Here is a 21,847-nt window from a genome sequence, read left to right as displayed (position 1 = left end):
CAGGCGATACTGTTTGCAAGTGAAGCCTGCAGAAACTGTTGCCTCCTTTTTTGTTCTCTGTTTAAGGTAATTGTACCACATCACTATTAGTATGATCAATCAGAGTATTATCAAGTGTGGACGTTCATCTATTTTTCTACAAATAAAATAGTATATGCGCTTGCAGCAGATGGCTTCAATCAGAAGCTGAAGGTCGGTTTTCTTTCTTTAAAATAAATATTTACTGTAACCGAAAAAATCTAAAAGGATCAAAACGTACCTGATTAATTTTTTATAGATTATTGAAGTTCATGCTAATCGATATTGTTGAAAGTACATTCGTTGTTCCGTCTTCTTGTTCGCTTTACAGACAGTCGAAACGTTTCGCCTCTGCAAGGGTTCCGAGCGGGGCTGGTCGTTACTGATCCTCTAGCTACGGCCGATTATCATTACTGTCACAATCCTACAACAGGAACAAAGTCCTCTCTAACGACGTCAGTAACTGAAGAAAGCTCCTACAGGGACGAGGAAGAAGAGGCAGCTGACGTTGTGGATGGACCCGGCAAAATACAAAATTTCCCTCCAGTAAAGGTGTATGTTATTCTATAGTAGAACGATTTGTTAAACGAACCAAAAAGATATCTACTAGCAGAGGGTTTGCCTAGCTTCTTTAGAGAGGCAAAGCTGGGGCGTTTCATTATCCAGACGATATAGATAGGTAAAAGGTTAAACGAATTGAATTGTGTTAAATTTATTATTGTCATTTGAGAGTCAATAATCTCTGACTGTAACTCAATGACGTAATGTAATTTCTAGTTGACCTTATCGTAGAACTGCTGTATCATGATACGACTATCGTGACACATGGTTTTGCACAGGATGTCTTTAAGGTAACGAACGCAGGGGAAAGCGCCGAAAAGGAAGTGCACGAAATGGACAACCGCTCCAGGCATACGCCCGAGGGACAGCCTCCTTTCCAAGAAATTATGGCGGATCAAGTGGGTGTTACTCATGCAATGATCCACGAGAAAAACTGTCAGATACGCTTACCCCACGAGGACAGCTCGATTGACCAGGGTGAAGGTAGTGGGTTTCCTGGGCAGAAATTTTCGGGCGCTACAATAACAGCCAGTATGGCGTCGGATACAGCCATTACATCGGAAGCGATACTTGAATCGCTTTTAAAGTTTGAAGAAGAAAGAATTCCGTTATCTGCCCGACTTGAAAGGTACATAGGTAGAGCAAATAATAACTTTACACAAAGATAGATATCATTCTTTTTACTCCAATTTTTTTAAATCCATGAGTAACCTTCGACAACGAAAAACAGCCCGCTGTTGATTTACGCTCACTTGTAAACACATGCAGACTGCACTGTCTCCAACTTTTTTTTTGTGTAAATCTAGCAACAAAAGGGAAGCACTTCATCTATTTTTGGAATTATACAAGAGGGGAGATTGGATCTTCATTGGAAGTAATCGAATGCTTGCTTTTCGAAGCACACTTTTTCAGTCGCTGAACGTCCTATCTGCACAAAAATGACCAAGGGATGCATAAAGTTTATATTTATTTTGCTAAGACAACTTACAAACTTAATCATTACCTAGAACTCTGCTTCAATAAATGCATTATTCGAATAATCAGCCATTTACTATAAACCGCAATCGTCGTTGAACTGAGGAGAAACCTGTAATATGCTATATGAAAGTTACCACACCAAACGACACCAAGTTTAATTCACTCCGTGGTTATTGTATGCACTGGTACACATACTGACGAATTGCATAGTATCTCGCAATGCTACCATGAACGTAAGCTAAACGCGTCTTGTCATCGTTGTCTATAAGAAGAGTGCATCCGTAGGGTATTTGTTTCATGCTAAGCGCCTATTAGTTTCTATACTTTTTCATCCGTTCAATTTTTTCTCGCAATCCTTGATATACCGAGGATGTACGCTTACGTCCACAAAATATATACACGAACGGATGTGTCCATGTTTTTGACCTGGCCTGTGAGCGCCATATGCATCAGCACCTGCTCGTCTGTCTGTTGAATACTCGTATAGATAGAATAAGTAAACATTAACTAGTATTCCTTAACGAATTGCTCGCCTATCTTTATATAAACGATTCTTATATATCCATGCTATGAATATATAGGAGTACCATCAGCGACAGTTCGAGCGATGTGGTGTCCGACAAGCAACCTCGCCACATCCCGCAAACAAAGAATACAGCCGCTATTGTTGCGGGGTGGGTAAGAAACGCGCCAACTACAAATAACATGTATTCACTTAACAGAGACACACAGATGACTGAGAAGCTCCAGTTGAACAGTTATCAGTGATGCCCGAATGAAGTCTGTTGCTGAAATTTGGTGCGAAGGCAACTTGACGATTGTTAAGTCTTGTCACGTTTGCCTTCATCAAACATGCGATACCTTACTAGATGTTAATGAACAGTGAATATAATTAAGGTGATAAATTCATAGAAGTCATGTTGCTTTGGCTTGTGTTTGGACACGAGGACCGTGTAGATTTCTACGTTAAGCAGCAAAACGTTCTCTAAGTGCTTCCAGTCACTGGGAACAATCTGGAAAGGCAGCCATACTTGCTTGATCGGAACTCGGGTGCAGGATAGCTTTTGGTAGAAACTCTATTCGATGACATGTTTAAACATCTGTCTTCATTGCGCATTTAGCACTTTTTCATGGTGAGTGAGCTGAGCGTCAGTCAGGTAGTATTTTTTTTTTAGGATTTTTCAGTTTTTTTTTTTTTGAAAGAATATTTGAGCTCATTTAGATACAAGGTGAGAGAAGGTTACCTGGTAATCAAAAAAGCCATTTGACACTTTTACATCTGCTACACTGGTAGGAAGGTAAAATGTAGAAAAATAAAAGAAAATAAATGTACAATGAAGCTCGCATACTGTCGAGAGTAAACCTGACGTCGTTTTAACCCTGAAAATTGACTTTCACCCGATTTCATGTAAGCTCGTCCATATCAACTTGTAGGTTACCAATGTTTCAACAAGGCTTCTTTTACAATGTTTTACAAACAAATCGTATTTTAGGTTATCATCATAACGGTTAAAGAGATTTCTACTGTGAATTAAGGTAAAATAGAAAGAGTTTGTATTGGAGCCACTACAACAATTAATGCTGAATATCAAATTAGCTGATGAAGCTTATTTTGTTTTAGGCTTTTTACAATATATACCTGTTTCTTCTCTATAGAAGAATGTTTATTATTGGCAAAGAAGATTCATTAGAACGACGAAATAAAAACATAAGAACGATCTTCTAGAGTATGCTAAACGCCTAATGTGACCTAATATTCTATTAACGATAATGATCTTTACAGTCTAAACATAATGTGTCTTGATGATCTTCTATGAATTTTACGAAAACAAACAGTCTTCACTCTTCGTACTATAATAGCTTGTTCAGCTGTAGTTCTTTTCTTCACGTGCAAGCACGTAAAAACGAGATCATCATCATCATCATTATGAGTCAGCATGGAGGCTCTAATCACGAGTTATTAGCTATAGTAATTATATATTTTCATGCATAAAAAATAAGCATATGGATGCACGCCGCTAGTGACTAATACAACGAAATATAAACGTATGTATTTGCGGTCAGTATACCCTATACGATACCGTACTGTACTCACGATACATACTTGTTTAGATTCTTTATTCGAATACGAGCTAGCAGGTCTGCTATATTAAAAACTGCGTTTTTAGATAACGCTACCCCCCGATGCGAAGCGTGGTCAGTTAACGGATTCGTGCTGACAATGAGTCCGTATGAACATACATTAGTTGTTACTTGTGTAAAGTTCCAGATCTTCAAATACTACTGGTAATACTAATAATGATCGCTATACTTAAATATATTTGAGTCGTTTTTCGTGGCTTATCGTAGAAGTACGAGAAGATGTAGCATCGCCTTTTTCAACAGCTGTAGTGAGTCAATGAAACGAGTTTTTTGCTGAATTCGTTCGAGCACCGGTGCGCTGTTTTCATCGATGTTCGTGGACATTTCAGATCATGCCAGTCGATCGCGGATATACCGAGCGCATCGCATTCTCGAAAGAATTCGTCTTCAGTACCTCAACGACAGCAAACACAACAAGATCAACCTATTAGCAGTCTCGCTGAAGCAGGTGATGCACCGTTTGATACCTCACCCACCTGCAAGGACAGATCGCAGCCTGAAGGCAGTCAACTGTTGCCGGCAGGATCAACCGCTCAGACGAACAATGGTGTTTCCGATCGGGAATCGGACACAGGTGAGCACTGGCACGTTCAATGTTATTTAAGACTAATAATAACTAGCATTTAGGTCTGCTCGATGACTTTGAGCTGGCATTGAAGCAAGGTCACTTTATAGATAGCATTATGGCATTCTCAAGGCGCGCGTTGCAATTTGGGTAACGCATAGAAAAATAGCTATACCACTTCGCAAATAAAAAAGCTTAATTATAAGATCAAATGAAGGATGTATACAGACTAAAGATATATCAAATGAAGAAATAAAGAGTTTTCGTTTGCTTGGATCAAGTCAATATTACTTACAAAAGCTCGAAACTCACATTTACGACGATCCACCACGTCTAAACAATATCTAATCTATGGATTGAATTTCTGATATCTGGTTTATCAGATTACGCCCCTGAACGTATTGGATCGCCCGACGCCGACGACGATGGTTTGGCCGACCTGTCTTCGCCTGCCGGAGCAAGCGCCACGCGTCGGCGAAGACGCAAACTTCGCCCTCAGACAAGTGACGATCGCTTCGAGAGTCTGCGTTTGCTACCGGCCCAAGATTCGGTTGATGTAGAAGACGACGATGATTACGAACTACAGCTATTGAGCCTACATTCATGTGGACCGGAAGTTCAAATAGACGAAGCACCTACCGAAAAAATCGAAGATGAGAACGCAAAAAGCAGGAGAGATGACAACATCGCCATTGTTGCCGCACCGCGTACCCCACAAAAACAGACGGTTGCACCGTCACACCAGCGTCAACAGCTTGTCACGATTCCGCTCGAGCGGCCGCGATCGACGACACCCATTAATGTTGCGCCACTAGAAGCGTACATTCAACAACAACAACAACAACAACCAACTGGAGAAATGCCGAAGAGTGGAGCCAGCCAAGGCTACCCATCATCGGGGCCGAGTGGAGTGAGATCTCCTGATAGGTTGAAGCTCACTTTGCCCGGACAACATGCTGGTGGTAACTTGGCGAAAAGTCCGCGAAAAGGTAAATCTCTCGAAAAGGCTGTTTGGGGATTTGGTCTCCGATTATTTGTACTACATTTACAAAACATATAATAAAACACGCAAAGTCCATTAGAACCATCCCTGTAGCATGACAACGGATTGATAATTGATTTCAGTTAGTTATGTACGCTGGCATACGTATATATATATGTGCTGGTCCAGACCACTCGTCGAATCTCCCTTGTAAGCCACTCATGAGAACTTGATGACAAATTTTTTATCGTAAGACTATAAACTATATGCCTAACACCGGCTAAGATTTAGGTTAATATTCGATCGAAACTGGAGCTTTGACACTCAGCCCATATAATTAGATTATTTTGGCGACGATTAAACATCAATGGACCTTGACACGTTGATTTCCTCTTCGTGGCATTCTATTTTTTTCATGCTCTCCAAGGGAATTACACAGTGTAATATAAGTTGTTTCATCTGTCTGTTTACCGACGGTGCAAGTGGTTAAATCAGGGACTGGGTCTCCGTATGAAAACTACATAGTGCTGCTCTCCGCAAAGCGAAATAACAGCACTGTTTGTGCTGTGTTGCTCACTTATATGTAAAACGTTATAAGAAAAAAAATCAAGTAGAGAGGAATCGTCTCCCCTAAAAGAATAGTATAACAATTTATCAGAACGGTCGGTTATATGCATATATTTTTTATCGTTATATTTCGAAGAAAAATAAAACAGCCATTGAATGCCCGCCATTATAGGATATAACTTTTATTACGCATCAGTATATAAATATTTTTAAATTAAAACTAGTCATGAACACAAGAATAACAATAGATCGCTATTATTGCGTGAATTTCGTTATTTAACACAGACTATTTAAACAAAAAAGCCCTTGTATAAACAAGCGCACAATAAAGTTAGCAAAAGTATATTCAAGTAGATAAAGAAAAACTATACGTTAACAGTAATAATAATCAGTACATCAATGAAGAGCTCCATGCACTACTACGCAACTCCATCTAAAACTTAATGTAAAACCACTATTATTCCGTAGATATTTTTTGATCCAGAACACCAGTGTTCAATCTAAAGTTAATATCCATTTCTGAAACGAAACGTTGAGAGCCCCGTGGTAGTTGAAGGGTTCAATCAGCTGTTTTTATCAACGAGCCAAGGCGAGACGCATCCACCCACACATCTGACTCTCTTGCCTGCCAACAAATTCAACGACCAGCTAATAGTAGTTATAGTAGCAAGTGTAATTGATGTGCTTCGTTCCCCCATTTGATTGACACAACCACAGGCTCTCTACGAAATTGGGAGGAGTTTTGCGAAGAGGCCCTACAGCACAGTCCTCGTACGCGTTCAAAATCCGACGCCGCTGCCCTGGGTCAACGTTTCTTTCCGGACCCACTTGAGTTCTCGCCCGCATCACCTCCCAGACCGCCAGATACAACGGAAGACGAAATCCAGAGTCCGTCAGACTACCAGGACCCGTTCAGGTGTGTAGAGCTGCTTCTTTTCATCGTTTAACGCTAAAAGATCCCGTACGTGTCTTCCTAGATAAAGCCATATATTTTGCAAATGTTGACGAAGATTTCTTACAACAAAAACCGTTGTGATCTATGTAACAAGACGGGTTTTATGTTAAAATACCGAGTGTGAGTCGCGCCGTTTGTGTCTAGAAGAACAGCAGCTCATATAGCTTTATGGAAATAACCCGTAGACACTGGGCAGAGGAGCATCGAAATTTGGGCTATGCTAGGAGAAAAAATGTGGAGATTCGATATTGTGTATAATTGTCTCTCAATAATGTCTTCTCTACTTTATAAATTGTTAGAGCCTCTATTGCTCCGAAATAGTCAACCTTATTCGAAACTCTGGACATCGTCGCATGGCAGGCTTAGGCAGCGATTTACGAGCATCACCTCACGGCCTTCGGCCAAGCTTGCTTTACTTACGAATAATAATTACATCCTTCTCTCAGAGCGGAACGAGCGATCGCTAACAACCAAATTGACTTCGCGAAATATACGACTGCTTAGAGCTTAGCTAATACAAACCATTAACCGAAATTCCTTGCCAAAAAGCACTACGTTGCTTTTTTTTATAAGCTTCCTTTTCACTTTTTTTAAAGGACCCTTCGGCAATTCACAGGTTTTTATACTATAACGTTGCGATAACGCACGGACGTTTCGTTAAGGCCAAGGCGTATTTAATTTTTCGCTTAGAGCAAAAAACTGTAGAGCAAAAGTCATTGCCGAGGATGAGTGCCTTCAAAAAAGTGATAATCCATTATTTTTTCGTTTCATTTATCTCAAAACGAGCGTAAGCATATATAATTTGTCATAGAAAAAGAGGCTAAATTTTTCTCACTATGTATATACTTCGCTACGTATATAAAACGAAAATTATATATATCTTTTGCCTTATTAGCTATTGTGCGTTCAAAATATTTACCATCTTTAGAAATTATATTCGGGAAATGCGTTCGTTCTTCTTCAAAATGTCTTAATGAATGACGTTTTTGCTTCGAAAACTAAAAAAAAACATCCTCAAAATTTAAAAAAAAATGGCCAACAGTGTCGACCCTGTTTCAGTTTCACCATAAATCTCGCAGAAACTTAACTTGACTCGTTAATAATTCTTTTAATAATAGGTTAAATAAATGTTATTTAACTATGCGAATCAAATATGACATCAAAAATACATAAAAGACATATTGGCGCCTATTTTGAAATGTATTTCTCTCACTAAACATGGGAAAAATTAGCGAATGTACGTCAATGCTAACGAAGCAAAAATGAAATTACCTCTTCGATAATAATAATACAGTTTTCAAATAAACCATAGTGTTTTTCAGATTCAGATCACTTGCGCTTTTTTATTTCTGTATCAATCTGGTAAGCTCCAAGTAACGACAAAACATCTTCGAAAACAAGATGCATTATTGTAGTTACGTGATGCCTTACTTATACATATCTTATATTCGTCGCTTAGCCTCAACAAAATGTTTGTTTCCGAAATGGACAGATGTGATGCACAGCAATCCTAGTAATTTAAAAAATTAAGCAAATTAGTAGTAAAAAGTCCTTTAACAGTATATACACGCGTGACCTCAAAAACACCGGATTAGCAACACAAGTCTTGGGTGACCTTCGATAATTCAAATTTTCCTCGATGTCTCTTATTGCCTCACTATTAAAATCTTTTGTAAACAGTTATTTTTCAAAAAAGTACGCGCTTGCAAATTACAGATATAGATTGCACCAACTCTCCTTGTCGTGACTCAAATAAAGCAAACAGCACGCTTACTGGAGGTACTTTATTTTTTTTTGTTGCAAGTGACGTGTTCAACAAAGTAATGAACGCAGCAGACGTGATCGGCGTGTTGCGTTCATCTTCTCCTAGCCATCTGTCCCTTTCGCTTTCACCTTCTCTTACCCTGTCCACCTTGTCCTCTAGGCTTTATTGGTTCGTTTCACCCGTCGCTGTTCATAGAAACGAGGCTTATACTATGATCATAAATGGTGGTCCTATTGCAGGCGACGGTTAACCTGCTCGTGTAAATGCCGCACATGCGCGTGTCTCTGTGGAGGCTGTGACTGTGACTGCCATTTCTACACACAGAAGGTGTGTAGCACTAATTTGCCTTCACTACAACTACTTCACAGGATTCAAAGCAAACAATAAGGTCTCCAGGTCTACCATATATATATATATATATATGGTAGACGTATGTTGTATGGTACACGTATGTTGTAGTGCAGCAACCGTAGATGCTCCTCGTGTTTAGCTATACTTATCCATCCGTCCTCTTTTTATTACACTTCTTGCTTTGACTCTTCAATAGACCCTCTGCACACCCCTCGACGCACTTGCCGGCCTTTTCTGCTTCATAGCAGTTGGTTCATGGATGCCGAGCTTGCTCTGTCGCTAATCTGACATATTTTGCTGTCTTGCCCAGGCAGTGATCTTATACTAACCAGTACCTTATAATACACTGCCGTATTATGGTTATTGCTTGTAACTTATTTGCCACTTATGAGCGAGTAAAGATTTCGTTCGAGCCATTGCAGAGTAATATATATATAGAAAAAAAAAAACGGATCCTTGCAGAATAGATCTTAGATAGGTAAGCATTTCGTCTTGTTTCTGGAACGCATCAACATTAAATAGACGAACGTTGCGATATGTAAACATATTTTCAAACAAAACTAACTCACAATTATACGATATTTACATTTGCCACTTGCGTATCTCTGGCATTTGCAGGTTTTCGAATCCCACCTAAACGACACAATGAGTCATATCGTAGAAATTAACGGAACTCCGGGGTCACCGCGTGAAGACGAGCAAAGCCTCTTGTCGCCTGAGGAGGCCGCAGTGCAAGGCGCGTGTCTCTGCGAGTGCCACACGTTACCAAGGGACACTTCGTGCCTTTTAACTGCCCCATTATTGGTCGCGCAATCGTCACTCGATTCATGCTAACAACAACACCTTCTTTGTCCCCGTTTCCACCATCCGCGAGAATGAGCTTGTCATCGGCTCACTGCCTGATCCCTGGTCTTCGCAGCTACCGCAGTGTAGTTCTTGTAGCTGCCCAAAGCTAGAAACGCCTAGAGCAATTGTTGCTTACTCGATGTTTAATATTGGACGTTCTATTTAAGCGAACACAAATGGTACCGCAACTGATTGAGCGAGAAAAGCAAGAATAATTGGAATAACAACTCATACGAGGCAATCGTCCATTCATAGCTTTTGATATTGACTAACTTAGTAATCGGAAGAATCCTTCCTTGTACCATAGGAGGAGGGGCGCTTACCCTGCAGCGAGGGGCCGCAGAAGTATGGTAGTACAACACAAAATTTGGAAGGGCGCAAAATCACAAATATAAAAAACCAAACGCCTATATGAGACGTAAAGCATGACAACAAGTCGATTATTCCTATTTTCATGTCAATAGAACAGTCGACGGGCGGCACTTAAATGGATTGTCCTTCAGCCTTCACCATAGCAAACATGCATTCAGCGGTACGTGAGCAACCTGTCGCAGCATTATTACGAAGGATTTCAAGTTGGTGGTGAAAGGACTATCCGGTAGGGGCAATTTCTACAAACCGCATGCTCATGTCCTTGATAGCACCGTATGCCGATCTCAATGTAGAGGGCGACAAGAGACAATGAAGAAACGAATATGGAGGCTAGACAACGTCTCTAGTGTTTTTATATTTGAATCGATGTTGAATATACGTGATGCATCAATGTTCATATGCTGAAGCATATGCCAATTTGTACCCGTAAAAGGAAACCGAAACGCCGGAAGTTTTCATTAATACTGATATGGACAGCTTATCTTCAACACGGTGCCGAGGTTTGTTGAAATCTGTTGACTAGGTAGACAAGCTATTGTATAATTACCGTAAATGATTTTCAGAGCACTACAAAAGTCGTATAATTGAATCCGTAACCAACTATAAATTTATATTTCTATTCTTTATCTCCGAGAATTAATCACTACGCATTGCTACTTGAAGCGCGCCAAACACCGGATCATACCGTATCGAACTAGGCCGCTTATTGAACATTCCGTAGCCATGTAATTTTGTTATATTTACTTTTATCTTTACACCTCGTTCACAAAACTTTTGCTGACATCTGTAAACATAAAAACATCTTGGACACAAAAATAGTATCTCATGCTGAAAAGTTCAGCTTGAGATACGTTGTTTTTTTTTCCATATCAGCTACATTACACGTATTAGCCAATATTATTATTGCAACGGCATAGAGAGTATCGAGAAAGCTTTCAGCATTTACGTAAGAGCTTTGCGAGGCAGACGCTTCAAAGGCTTTGATACTCACGTTTCCTGTTCACAGCAATATAAACTGTTATGTAAAGCCTCATATTATAAATCTAGCTGTAAAGTCACCTCAGGCATGAATAGAGAGTGCGTCTTCGTGCCACTGTACCTTGTTCCGAGCCTGTTTGGATACTTGTTCTGTGACAATACTACACTGAAGTTCGACTGGAGCAGAATGTGTACCTTAAAATTAAAACTACAGACTGACGTGTACATAGTGTCAAGTGTTCAAGTGTACCTCTCTAATGTCAGTATGATTACAGACTTAATGGGTACAGGAGTGCCATTTAGATAATAATCCATTTACTAATGTCACTGTATTTCTTATTGTTTTTGCCTCCTATTTTCATTCATCCATTGTACTATAGTCATACTGGTCCAGATCTTCATTAATTAGCACTATATGCTGGTTGGTATTTCTTGTATTTTGATAAACCAGTTTACAATAATATCGAATTCTCCGTTGACAGAATATAGCTTTCTTACACAAATACAGAGGAGATTATGCAATCAGCAGGCATTACATCTGTGGATATTAAAAAAACCGGAGACTGCTGCATGTTATAATGACGTGTCGATATTTCAAATTGGCGGTTTTTGGCGGCAAGTTTGAAACAATATCAGTTTAACAATAGGTGTCGCATATCACCCTATGTTCCGATACAAGTGACCACTTTTCTCTGCTCTTTTTGTGCCTGTTTCAGTGATCCAACCTCGAGTTCAACGCATTGCTATGCGTCCTTGTAATCGTTCAGAGTTCAAGAACGGCAAGCGTAGCTGAATTTTATGTGGAATTCGTAATTGGTCCTGGTGTGCATTGGCAGACCTGCTGCCGGCAACAACGAAGCAAACAAGAGGCCCGAATTAATCCAAACGCTCTACACGCATCTGCTTCTGAAAACCTTAATGATTTGTCCTGCAAGGACAGGAGGCAGTCTCGTAGCATCGCTGATAACTGCGATACTCAGTGGAATAGAAACGGAGCCGAATCTGTAAAATCACGGCAGACTTTTCATGCGAAACAGTGTTAGAACGTAGACATGCCCCTTAGGAAGTAGAATGCAGGCGAAGTCCGCTCGCATTCAGCGTGCGCTTCGTCGCGTTTACGGCACGTGGACCTTGTCTGCGTCGGATAAGTCGTACTCACAGCTAAAACAGCAACACTGTGAATCTGCGGCCCGTCTGGGGGCAATGAAACGAAAATGAATATTCATACGAGTGATAGTAACAGAAATAATATTAGCCTCCTATTACGACCTATTACTGCGAACCTAGCTAATATAGTACTCAGAAGTACTTCTACTATAATAGAAAATAGCGTAACCCAGATAATAATGGCGATGTAGCCAGAGATCATATCGTTTTCACACTTCGCACTTTTCAAATACAATTATATATATATATATATATATATATCAGTTTAAGCCTTCACAAATCTGGCTATAGTGTCGTGCGACTAACAGGCATAGGATGCGTTAGTTAGTATCATATATATAAAGTATATGTAATACTAACAAAAATAATGGATACCAATAATATATAGTAAATATTATTACATAACTCTTCTAGTTTCACCTATTGTTAGTCACTACGGTAATAATGATAACTAACACAGTTACAGTAATCGTATATAACAACTGTATTGTAACTATATATACACATCTTTACACACGAAAAATAGATTCAAGGAGTGAGAACCAAAGGTCACTTGTAAACAGCACCGTATAAAATACTCGTAGGAATTGAAGTTGACTCCAATGGATCGTGTTGTATAACGACCGATAGGGTTTATTATTGGTAAAATTTCGTTTCCAATGGAATAGGCGTGCTGGTGTAAAGCTTGAGAATAGGTATAGTCTAACTGGCAGTTCAGGCTTCGCGACAGATATTTCTCTGAGCGCAGCAACAAAGCGCTCCGCCAACTCTGCTGTCGATCTTTCCAAGCATTTACTTCTTGTTAGAAACCCGGATTTTACATAGCTCGTCTGTACTCTGGCTTGCCAGGTGTTGTGGGCTTGAGCCGTCGATGGGTTCGATTTGTTTAGTGATCTTTTTCATCTTTGCAAGACTTTTTCAATGTGCTTATGAATTTGATATGAATATGACCACAACTACACCAAACCTTCTATTGGCGCGAGGGGGGACGATTTTTGATGTTTGTGGTACGATGGAACAATACAAAACAGTTGTGCTAATCAAGACGCCTGTGAAAATGACAGCTGTCACGTAATTGTTTGGCTGCCGTAAACTTACGGTGCAATGGATCCTTTACGACGAAATCGGAAGTTCTATTCAAGCGTGACATTAGCGTTTTAGCACAACATTATTATTAAGATATACAACTTATTGATTATGAAGGAGCCAAGAACTTCGTTTTGTACGCCTTTTCCGACGTTTTCCTAAAACTCAGCATTTTTCTTGTCGTGCCACAGGCTCATCAACAATTCGTTTCGGAATCAAACTTATAAAATGATGTAATAGCCTCACTTGAATGGATGACGTACTACCAATAGCAGTAACATTAATTGATTTTGATTTGTTTTTGAAGAAAGAAAGTACATCATCCTTGGAAGATAATTACGCTGATTCAAGGGGTCAGTTTCACTGAGTTTCATAACAGAAGGAAGTAAACATTTTGTTGGGCAGTTAAACGTGTATAGGTGGTTGCTACACGGCACACATATGTCTAAAAAGCATATTTAAAGGTCAATGATTTTCACAGAAAGGCTGGATGAAAATCAGACACAATTGAAACAGGAACAAATTTCATAATCGAAGTATCGACCCATCATCCGTAGCCTCTACTCAACTCTGGATCCCTCTGCTTTGAAATACGAACAATACATAATTGGAAGGACGATTTGACATTGGCCGTTATCGATAAAAACGGCGTGTTTCTATAGTGTGCTCTACAAATATAGAATAGCCTGAAGAACGAAAGCGCAAAGGAAAAACTAATGTGAGGAAGTTGAATTATATATATATATATATACATATATATGTGTGTGTGTGTGGAAGAGAATGACAGTCAAAGAGTTTCACACTTATTTCAAGTGCCTGTATTAGTTTGATGAATCGTCGAGTGAATAGTCAACTTGGTATAATGATACAACTATCACACGGACACATGAAAACGTTCAGCCACAGATATACCCAGGTACATTTAAAACACACGTATAGGTCCATCGCAAACTAGGACGACAAAAACGTTTACTGAAATAGGACATCCGTCAGCTTTGAAAGGTGCAAAGCACACGTTAGCTATATAAGGATGGGGAACAAAAGTTTTTCATTGTGACGAAGATGCAGAAGGTCACTAGCATCATGATTTGGAAGATCACCACGGAGACATCCATGAGTTTCCAGGGAAATTTATCCGTAAGAAGTATGCAAGCGTTCCGAAAGCTTGAGTCATATGCAAAATTAAAAGAGACCAGAAATACGTTATATCAGAATGGTCGATCGTTTTCTTTACGACAATCGAAAACGCGCCGAGTGTCCATTCGATTTGAAAACGAGTAGCTTTCCTCGACTGCCGAAGAACAAATGTTGTAACTAACATTTGCGTTTGAAATATATTAGGCGCCAAATACTATTGCTTCCTTGCTTTAGCTGGAAATATATGTCGTGTGGTAAATGTCAACAGAGGCAATTTAACCAGCGACTTCGAGCTCTTCTGGCCAAAGGTCAGCCCTTTCAGGACGCCGCTTTCACACGTACCTCTAACTGAAACCGGTGAAATCGAATCGTCGAAGTGCCACAGCGGTTCTGTTGTGGCTGTTCGATAAATGGCCGAGTTCCGACTTCGGCGCTGCGAGGCTAAAGGGGAGAGCCGCTTCCAGAGCGAATTTCCTACATCTGCACACTCCGGGTTGCTCTAAACGACTCATGATCCTCCTTCAAGGGCCAATGATAATTCGCGTTCGCTACCGCGGCCGATGCGAGAGAGCGAATAGGGCTGGCCTTTAAGGCTCAAACGACGCATTTACCTATCAAATATATTTAATGTCTCCCCTTCCAAAATAAGACGAATCGAAACCTATCGTTGGTTTGCTATCCATCGTCTTACCTGTTTGTTCACATACACGTAGAGACCAACTGTGTGTTAGGAAAGCTTTATTTCTTAATTATATACGTGTCAGCCGCCTTGTCGCTCTAACCCTTTAGCAGTACAACACCCTTTGGCGGAGTACATTGCAATAGAAAAAGCATCACTTTTGCGATAACTACTTATATTACGTTTCTTTCTTTATATAATCTTATGAACACTCGAGTATTGTACACATGTTCGCGGTAACTGTGAAAAATTTAGTCAATTGTTAAAGTGACGTTTTTGTGATAGCACTTAGTAAATACCAAACGTAATTTTAATTCATCTTGTATGACAGTGTAATATGCATGTATTCTAGCGGTAGCAAAATAAAAAAAAAAAGCGTGGTTTGAATGGAAATTGAGTGACATCATATCCAAAACGGATGCCTCGATACTTTTCCAGATCTGGGATGGTGGTCACTGTTTTGATCTACAAGAGATTTGCTAACTTCAACAAATTGGAATATTAGCATTGCAATAACAATCAGCTTGTGTTATTATTGAACGGCACTAGATAAACTTGGCTATTCCACTACTCGTTCATCTTGCTACCCAAGTACTCCCGACCAATTATCGTACGTAGAAAACAACACACGTAAAGTCCCTGTTTGCGTTCGATATATATATATATCCTCGATCTGATATAGTAATTTTAGTTTAGATGTCCTTACTCAACATTAGACCGGTACAAATTGCCTGCCACAGAAATATTAACACCGGCAATACCGAAAGGACTTGTGTCAAAAAGTTGAAACTGTGTCTGATGAATAATTTATCGATGTTATTTAACTTTAGTAAGCGCTACTAACTGCTGTTAGTTCTTTTAATGATACTGCTGCCTCGTTATGATGGTGGTCCCCTTCCAAGACAAACGAGTTCTACCCAAATATGAATCAGGTAACGAAGCGCCTGCCAAAATTATCCCTACGCGTATACACGAATATATATCGAACTTAGTCATATTAAGAATCTCAACTTCTCCACACCATTCCGACGTTGGCCGTTTGCTATACTATCGTGTTTTGCTTTTTTAACTATAAAAAAATTGCCACGAATAATCGATCCTAGTGACACACCGTGTCCACAAGTAATTTCTATCAATTACTAGTGTATATTCATACGTCTAATATTTTATTACGTGAAAAATGGAAGCAGCACGAGTACTACTACTACTACTACTACTACTACTGCTGCTGACAATTACAACCTGAGTGCATGAGAGACACGATGTACTCGTATAGATGCCTACACACAATAATAGCAGATGCCGTAAACGGACGGTGTGTGTCAGGCATCATCCTAATTGAATAATAAAAGTGATAAAAAAAATAAATAAATAAATAAAACTAGTCAAAAACTCAATGTGATACACATCGTTGCTAGTATAGTGGCGGCGGGAACAACAACAATCACAACAGGCCATCTCTAAAGTAGATGGAATCGAGTCCCCCAATGATATAGGGATCACTGAAACCATATTTCAGTAATGATAATGACCAGGTATATTGTATCTTGGACAGTATCAAATGAGCAATCACGAATGCGATACGTTGATACGGGCCAACGTACTACAACACAAGTAATGGTGCAATGCGTACCCGGACATGGTTCGAAAAATTTTCATGGCGCGGTCTTTTTGAATTTGATTGACAACGATTCAGTTAATTGAATGTCAGTCGTTGAAAGACGTTACAATCACTACAATTAATATAACGCTATTATTAGTAGAACTTTAGAATACGTTTGTCTGACTAGTGACAACAAAAACATTAGCAATGATTATATAGAGATCGGAGGCGATGAATTATTAGCTTGATGGTAGTTTTTACCTCGTAATAAAAAAAAATAACGCAAAGAAATAGATATACAATTGCGACAACACTTAGCTATCATCGAAATCGCAGTAAATACGGACGACGCACCGGAGGATGATAGTGAAATTCGTAATCACTAACGTCAACAATACCCTTATTATAAACTTTAATTAATGAACAATATCTATGAGATTAATTAGCAGATCGTGAGCAAAAGCGAAGCAGACAAGCAGATAGAAGGGATCCTGTACTTTCGTAACAAAAAAAAAAGATGCCACCCATTCTTTCCACACATAGACTAATACACATTATGCATTTATCAAAACTGTCGATACTGTCAAACACATACTATTGCCATTATTTTGTTTTTGTGTTTCCGACGCGTTAGTCGGTAGATGTGACGAGAGCACTTCTTCTTATCAAGCCTTCATGAAAACGAAGTACTTTATTCCGACTGCCACGATGAGTTCAGTAAAAGCCTCAGTAGACGCTGATGGTGTAGCGACAGCTTTCAGAGTTTTCCCTATGGCGGCAAACTTTCGAAAGGATAGGACACACAATGAAATAGTGCAATGAGTATTGTCGGAACCCGAATTATTTCTCCGGGAGTCCAAACGATTAGTGGCAACTATGACGAAACACAGAGACAGACGAGAAACGTTCCAATTTGTACATAATATTGACAACACGGTGCGTGTTATATAGGAACACTCCAACGGCCGCTTTTGTTGTTACGGTATAGGCTAATTGTATTGAAGATAGCGTAGTAACAAACTTGCTTGCGCAAGAAAACCGATCGAAAAATCAATTGTTCGCCGTCGTCTATCGTTGCCTTTGACAGTTACACCGACACGTGACACCGATAAAAACATAACGGACATTACTAATTATGACGCTGAATAAAAACGTATAATTACTATAATTTTTAAGAAGACCTGTTTGTTGATTTCTAATCTTTATCTACGTATATAACGTGGCAGTACTTTGTCTTCTACATCGTAGAATTGCAGAAACTGAGAACTGTATAACATTTCTCATTTTGTTCAGTAATAACAAATCTTATTTCACTCACTACTCATTCTCATATCTCGATCGCTTTGTCCTGATGTTACTGATTGAGTATAAAGCAACTTCGATAATCGACACTGTCGCCGGCTAAGTCAACTATATGTTCACGTGTAGGGAACGTATAGACCGAAGCTTCAGTTAGCAGGAGCCGATGATCAAAGTAAAGGGATTCGCGGAAGGCTTGTTCAGTTTTTCTAGGGCTGAGCTTAGCGGTATTGCCGTCCGTCTCCGAGCACCTTACTGAAATTCAATAATGCACATTTGACATTTCTTCCTTATTATCCATTATCTATTAATTTATATTGGTCGCACGAGGTTACTCGGTACTAAGCCGCACACATCATCCGAGGTAAACACGTGCTAGATATACACCCTCATAGATATACACCCTCATTATGATACGTACATAATATTGCAACGTCGTCTCCTCATGTGAGAGGACTTCTACGATTATGACCGTACTGTGCAACGTCGTCTCCTCATGTGAGAGGACTTCTACGATTATGACCGTACTGTCTGTGTTTTCTTATGATACGTACATAATATTGCAACGTCGTCTCCTCATGTGAGAGGACTTCTACGACTATGACCGTACTGTCTGTGTTTTCTCCTTGTATGTGTTTCCTTAGTGCTACTTAATCTGTGAATTCGGGTTCTATTCTCGGACAACGTGCGTTTTCTGACGCAATGCGAAGACAAGCCTCTAACACCACATGTAACCTCTCCTCTAAAAATTTTCCACATACGACCTACTTAAGCTGTATACTATAAATAAGACCGCAGACATATGTATCCATGTATTTTATAGAGTTCCACGTATCCTACCTTGTTTCGGATAGGCGTTTCTAGCCATTTGTCAAGTAATGAGATCGGTTTTTTTTTTCTGTAAGCCCAATAACGGACTAGTCAAATTCTGTATACTGTACTGTCACGTTTGCATAAGAATTTCATAAAAAGCAGCACTAGAATTGGAATCCTTGTTCTGGCACGCTCATAGACGTCGAAAAATGGAGATTATCGTCCTGATTGAACAACATGTCATCCGCCAATACGTCCTTGTCACTCCAGTAAAGGTCGATAAGGAGTGACGCCAACTTGTGGATACCCTCGTTAGCGGAATATTGCAGACATTCGATTTTATTCAGACCGCCGCATTCCTCCACCTGGTCAGCAATTGGTGGATATCGACGCGGAGTAGTTGAAGCCAACTTTAACAAGTTATTTAACGTATTAAGCACGACTCGCACAACCTGCGTATCATAGACAGTTAGCAAATTGCATAGAGGAGCGACTAGACCCAGCTCCACTGCTAAATCCACCTGCTCCCTTGACCCGGTGAGCGACAAGTTCGAAAACGCCCAGGCGGCTTCCTTCTGCGTAGCGAAGCTGCTCGTCGCAAGGTGCTGAAGTATCAATGGTAGGAGATTCATATCTACGACGGCTTGAACTTGGGCCACGGTGCCAGCTAAAACGTTAGACAGCAGCCAAACGGCCCCTTGGTGAACTTTTTCTTTTGGGTTCGTTAGCAACTGCGGGAAATACTTGAGTATGCCAGCATCGAGAAGCACTTGAGTTTGCTCATCTGTTCCTGTCGTCAAATTTCCAAGAATTCGTAATACAGGAACCACTATTTTCGTGTCGTTATCACCGAGGTAAGGCACAAGCCGGTCGACAAGTCCGATGTCAATAACCATTTGAAGAATGTCCGAACTTGGATCCATCAAGAACGACAAAGCCCAGAACGTGTTGATACGAATAGTACTGTCACTGTGGCCAAGGAGCACAACGATGGTATTTAGTAGTTTCCTTACAACGTCGATATGCAGCGGCGGCTCTTCGTTACGACACAGGTTCGCTACGGCCCAGGTGATATTACGCAGGAACGACTCTGATGTTGTTGGGGCAATATGTTTCTGTAAAGCCTGTATTACCCCATTGTTGATACAGAAATCACGAAGCTGAGGTCCTTCGCCAATAATATTCGCTAACGCCCACACAGCCTGTTCACTCACTTCCTTATTAGGGCTGTCGAGGAGGGTAATAAGGCAGGGTACGACCCCGCTCTCAACGGCAGCGCGCGTATGCTCCGAGGTACCCGAAACGATGTTGGTTAAAGCCCATGTCGCCTGAAACTGTACCTGATGAGATTCCGTTGGAGTAAGACAACCGATGAGTATAGGCAACGCGCCCTTTTGGATCAGTTCGTCGATCGGTGGTCGACTTCGAGATGAGACCATTTTTCGGATGGACTGAACAGCCGCGAGTCGGACGTCTGCAACTGGCGATGCTGCATTAGCCACAACCTCATCAAGGCGTCTGAACGAATCAAAATCATCACCATTGTCGCTCCATTCGCCTGCATCCTCGTTAATTTGTTCGATATTCGGCAGGTTCCGTCGTCTGAACAGGGTTTCGTCACGTTTTAACTTACGCAGCTCTAACGATACAGCATTGCGTTCTCTTCGCATCTCATTAATGTCTTTCCCTTGGTTCTTGTAGTCTGCTAAACGCCACGCCGGTTTATCGTCACGGGCAGCCATTGCCATAACTGTATCAGGACTATTTATGAAAAACGTACTCTCCTGCGAAGCAAATCTGTGGTGTTACTACAGATTACGCACAAAATTAGCATACATTTAAATTTGCCACTTACATCAACTCCACTATCGAAGTTAACGTTCCAAGTAGTGAATAGTAGAAGCAACAGACGTAATTACGTGTAACAGCAACTTGGCAGTGGTAAACTTCCGTAAAACAGCAATTTATGATCAAAACACGATTGTCTTGCGAATCGGCTAGTAATCTTGCTTTGTCTCAGCATAGGCATCGTACTCCTTTTAAATTTCTGTGCCAATGCGGGTATCTATAAGAACTCGTATAGCGTCTATATTAGAGAAATGATAATAGCAACAATAGCAGAATCGCTAGCAACGGTATCACTCTTAGGTAGCAGATTTTATTACCTGGTCAAATGTTTTTGTCCAAAAGCAGAACGCGTCGAAATTTGGCGGGGAATAACAGCGGTACAATTAGTGCTGGTTAAAATATAGTATCTTCCTGATTCGATACCAAAATCATATACAAAATGGCTTCGTTGTAGGCTATCTTTAGCTCACTCAGTTTCTGCCCCTCGTAAAAATGTTGCTACCTGTGAAATATATTATAATCTGACGGATTGGTTGGTTGACAATATCCACGTTATCCAAATCACGCGAAAGCGCTCAGCGTCTCTCCTAGGCGGTACGGGCCACAGCTAGTTTGTACTCTTCTACAGACTATCGATTCCTGGCCACGCCTATATGACAATACAAATTGAAGACGATACCAGATAAAATCAAGGCTCACGTGCATTGTAGGTACGACCCGAAATAGATATAGTTCTGGAGTAAATATTTGTTTGGCGGGTTGTTGATACGCTGCCAAAATTGTCAACTATATATAGTTCGGAATGAATGAATCTTTCGAAACACGTTTATATGATTTTATTTATCCATTTTTCAATTCTTACAATTACTATAGTTATCATTAGTATTATTATTGTTATTATTATGATGGCATTATATTGGTAATGGCACATAGGTAGGCAAAGACTTCTCACGTATCTTTTATTATAGTACAGACCCAGACAATGCGTCGCCTCAATCCACTGCACGTTTAGCATTAATTAAGCATATCGTGAACCGATTTCATCGACTTCCCATACAAGCTTAGAATACATTTGGCCTTACTGAAGCAAGTAGCATGACTTTTTTTTTTTTCTTGTATATAGTTACTAGGTTAA

General features: G+C 40.1%; 1 protein-coding gene and 1 pseudogene across 6 annotated transcripts in view; one reads left to right on the top strand and one right to left on the bottom strand.

The window, feature by feature from the left end:
- Window positions 1-17,930, top strand: part of LOC111272265 (uncharacterized) — a 29,148-nt gene extending 11,218 nt beyond the window's left edge. The window contains exons 3-10 of one of the 2 annotated variants that reach the window (XM_022853603.2): window positions 350-570; window positions 858-1,207; window positions 4,029-4,273; window positions 4,648-5,253; window positions 6,531-6,729; window positions 8,773-8,860; window positions 9,503-10,602; window positions 11,797-17,930. In XM_022853603.2, the coding sequence (XP_022709338.1) occupies window positions 350-570; window positions 858-1,207; window positions 4,029-4,273; window positions 4,648-5,253; window positions 6,531-6,729; window positions 8,773-8,860; window positions 9,503-9,718 (1,925 nt within the window). In that variant the 3' untranslated portion in view covers window positions 9,719-10,602; window positions 11,797-17,930. Of the gene's footprint in view, window positions 1-349; window positions 571-857; window positions 1,208-4,028; window positions 4,274-4,647; window positions 5,254-6,530; window positions 6,730-8,772; window positions 8,861-9,502; window positions 10,603-11,796 lie in introns of those variants that run through there. The other variant, XM_086973219.1, reaches the window with a different exon arrangement.
- LOC111272267 (importin subunit alpha-3 pseudogene) lies at window positions 17,280-21,839 on the bottom strand (annotated as a pseudogene). Of its 4 annotated transcripts, XR_015315660.1 has the most exons (4): window positions 21,030-21,839; window positions 18,892-20,648; window positions 18,071-18,306; window positions 17,280-17,534 (listed from the first exon to the last, which is right to left on the bottom strand). The product of XR_015315660.1 is annotated as an importin subunit alpha-3 pseudogene, transcript variant X1 (transcript). The 4 variants fall into 4 exon arrangements; XR_015315661.1 differs by lacking the exon at window positions 18,892-20,648; XR_015315663.1 differs by lacking the exons at window positions 18,892-20,648; window positions 21,030-21,839 and adding an exon at window positions 20,720-20,985.
- Window positions 21,840-21,847: the final 8 nt, after the last annotated feature.

This window comes from Varroa jacobsoni, unplaced genomic scaffold (assembly GCF_002532875.2).
Source record: "Varroa jacobsoni isolate VJ856 unplaced genomic scaffold, vjacob_1.0 contig01887, whole genome shotgun sequence".
NCBI lineage: Eukaryota > Metazoa > Arthropoda > Arachnida > Mesostigmata > Varroidae > Varroa > Varroa jacobsoni.
The sequence above is the reverse complement of the archived record's forward strand: the minus strand, read 5'-3'. Positions and strand labels throughout refer to the sequence as shown.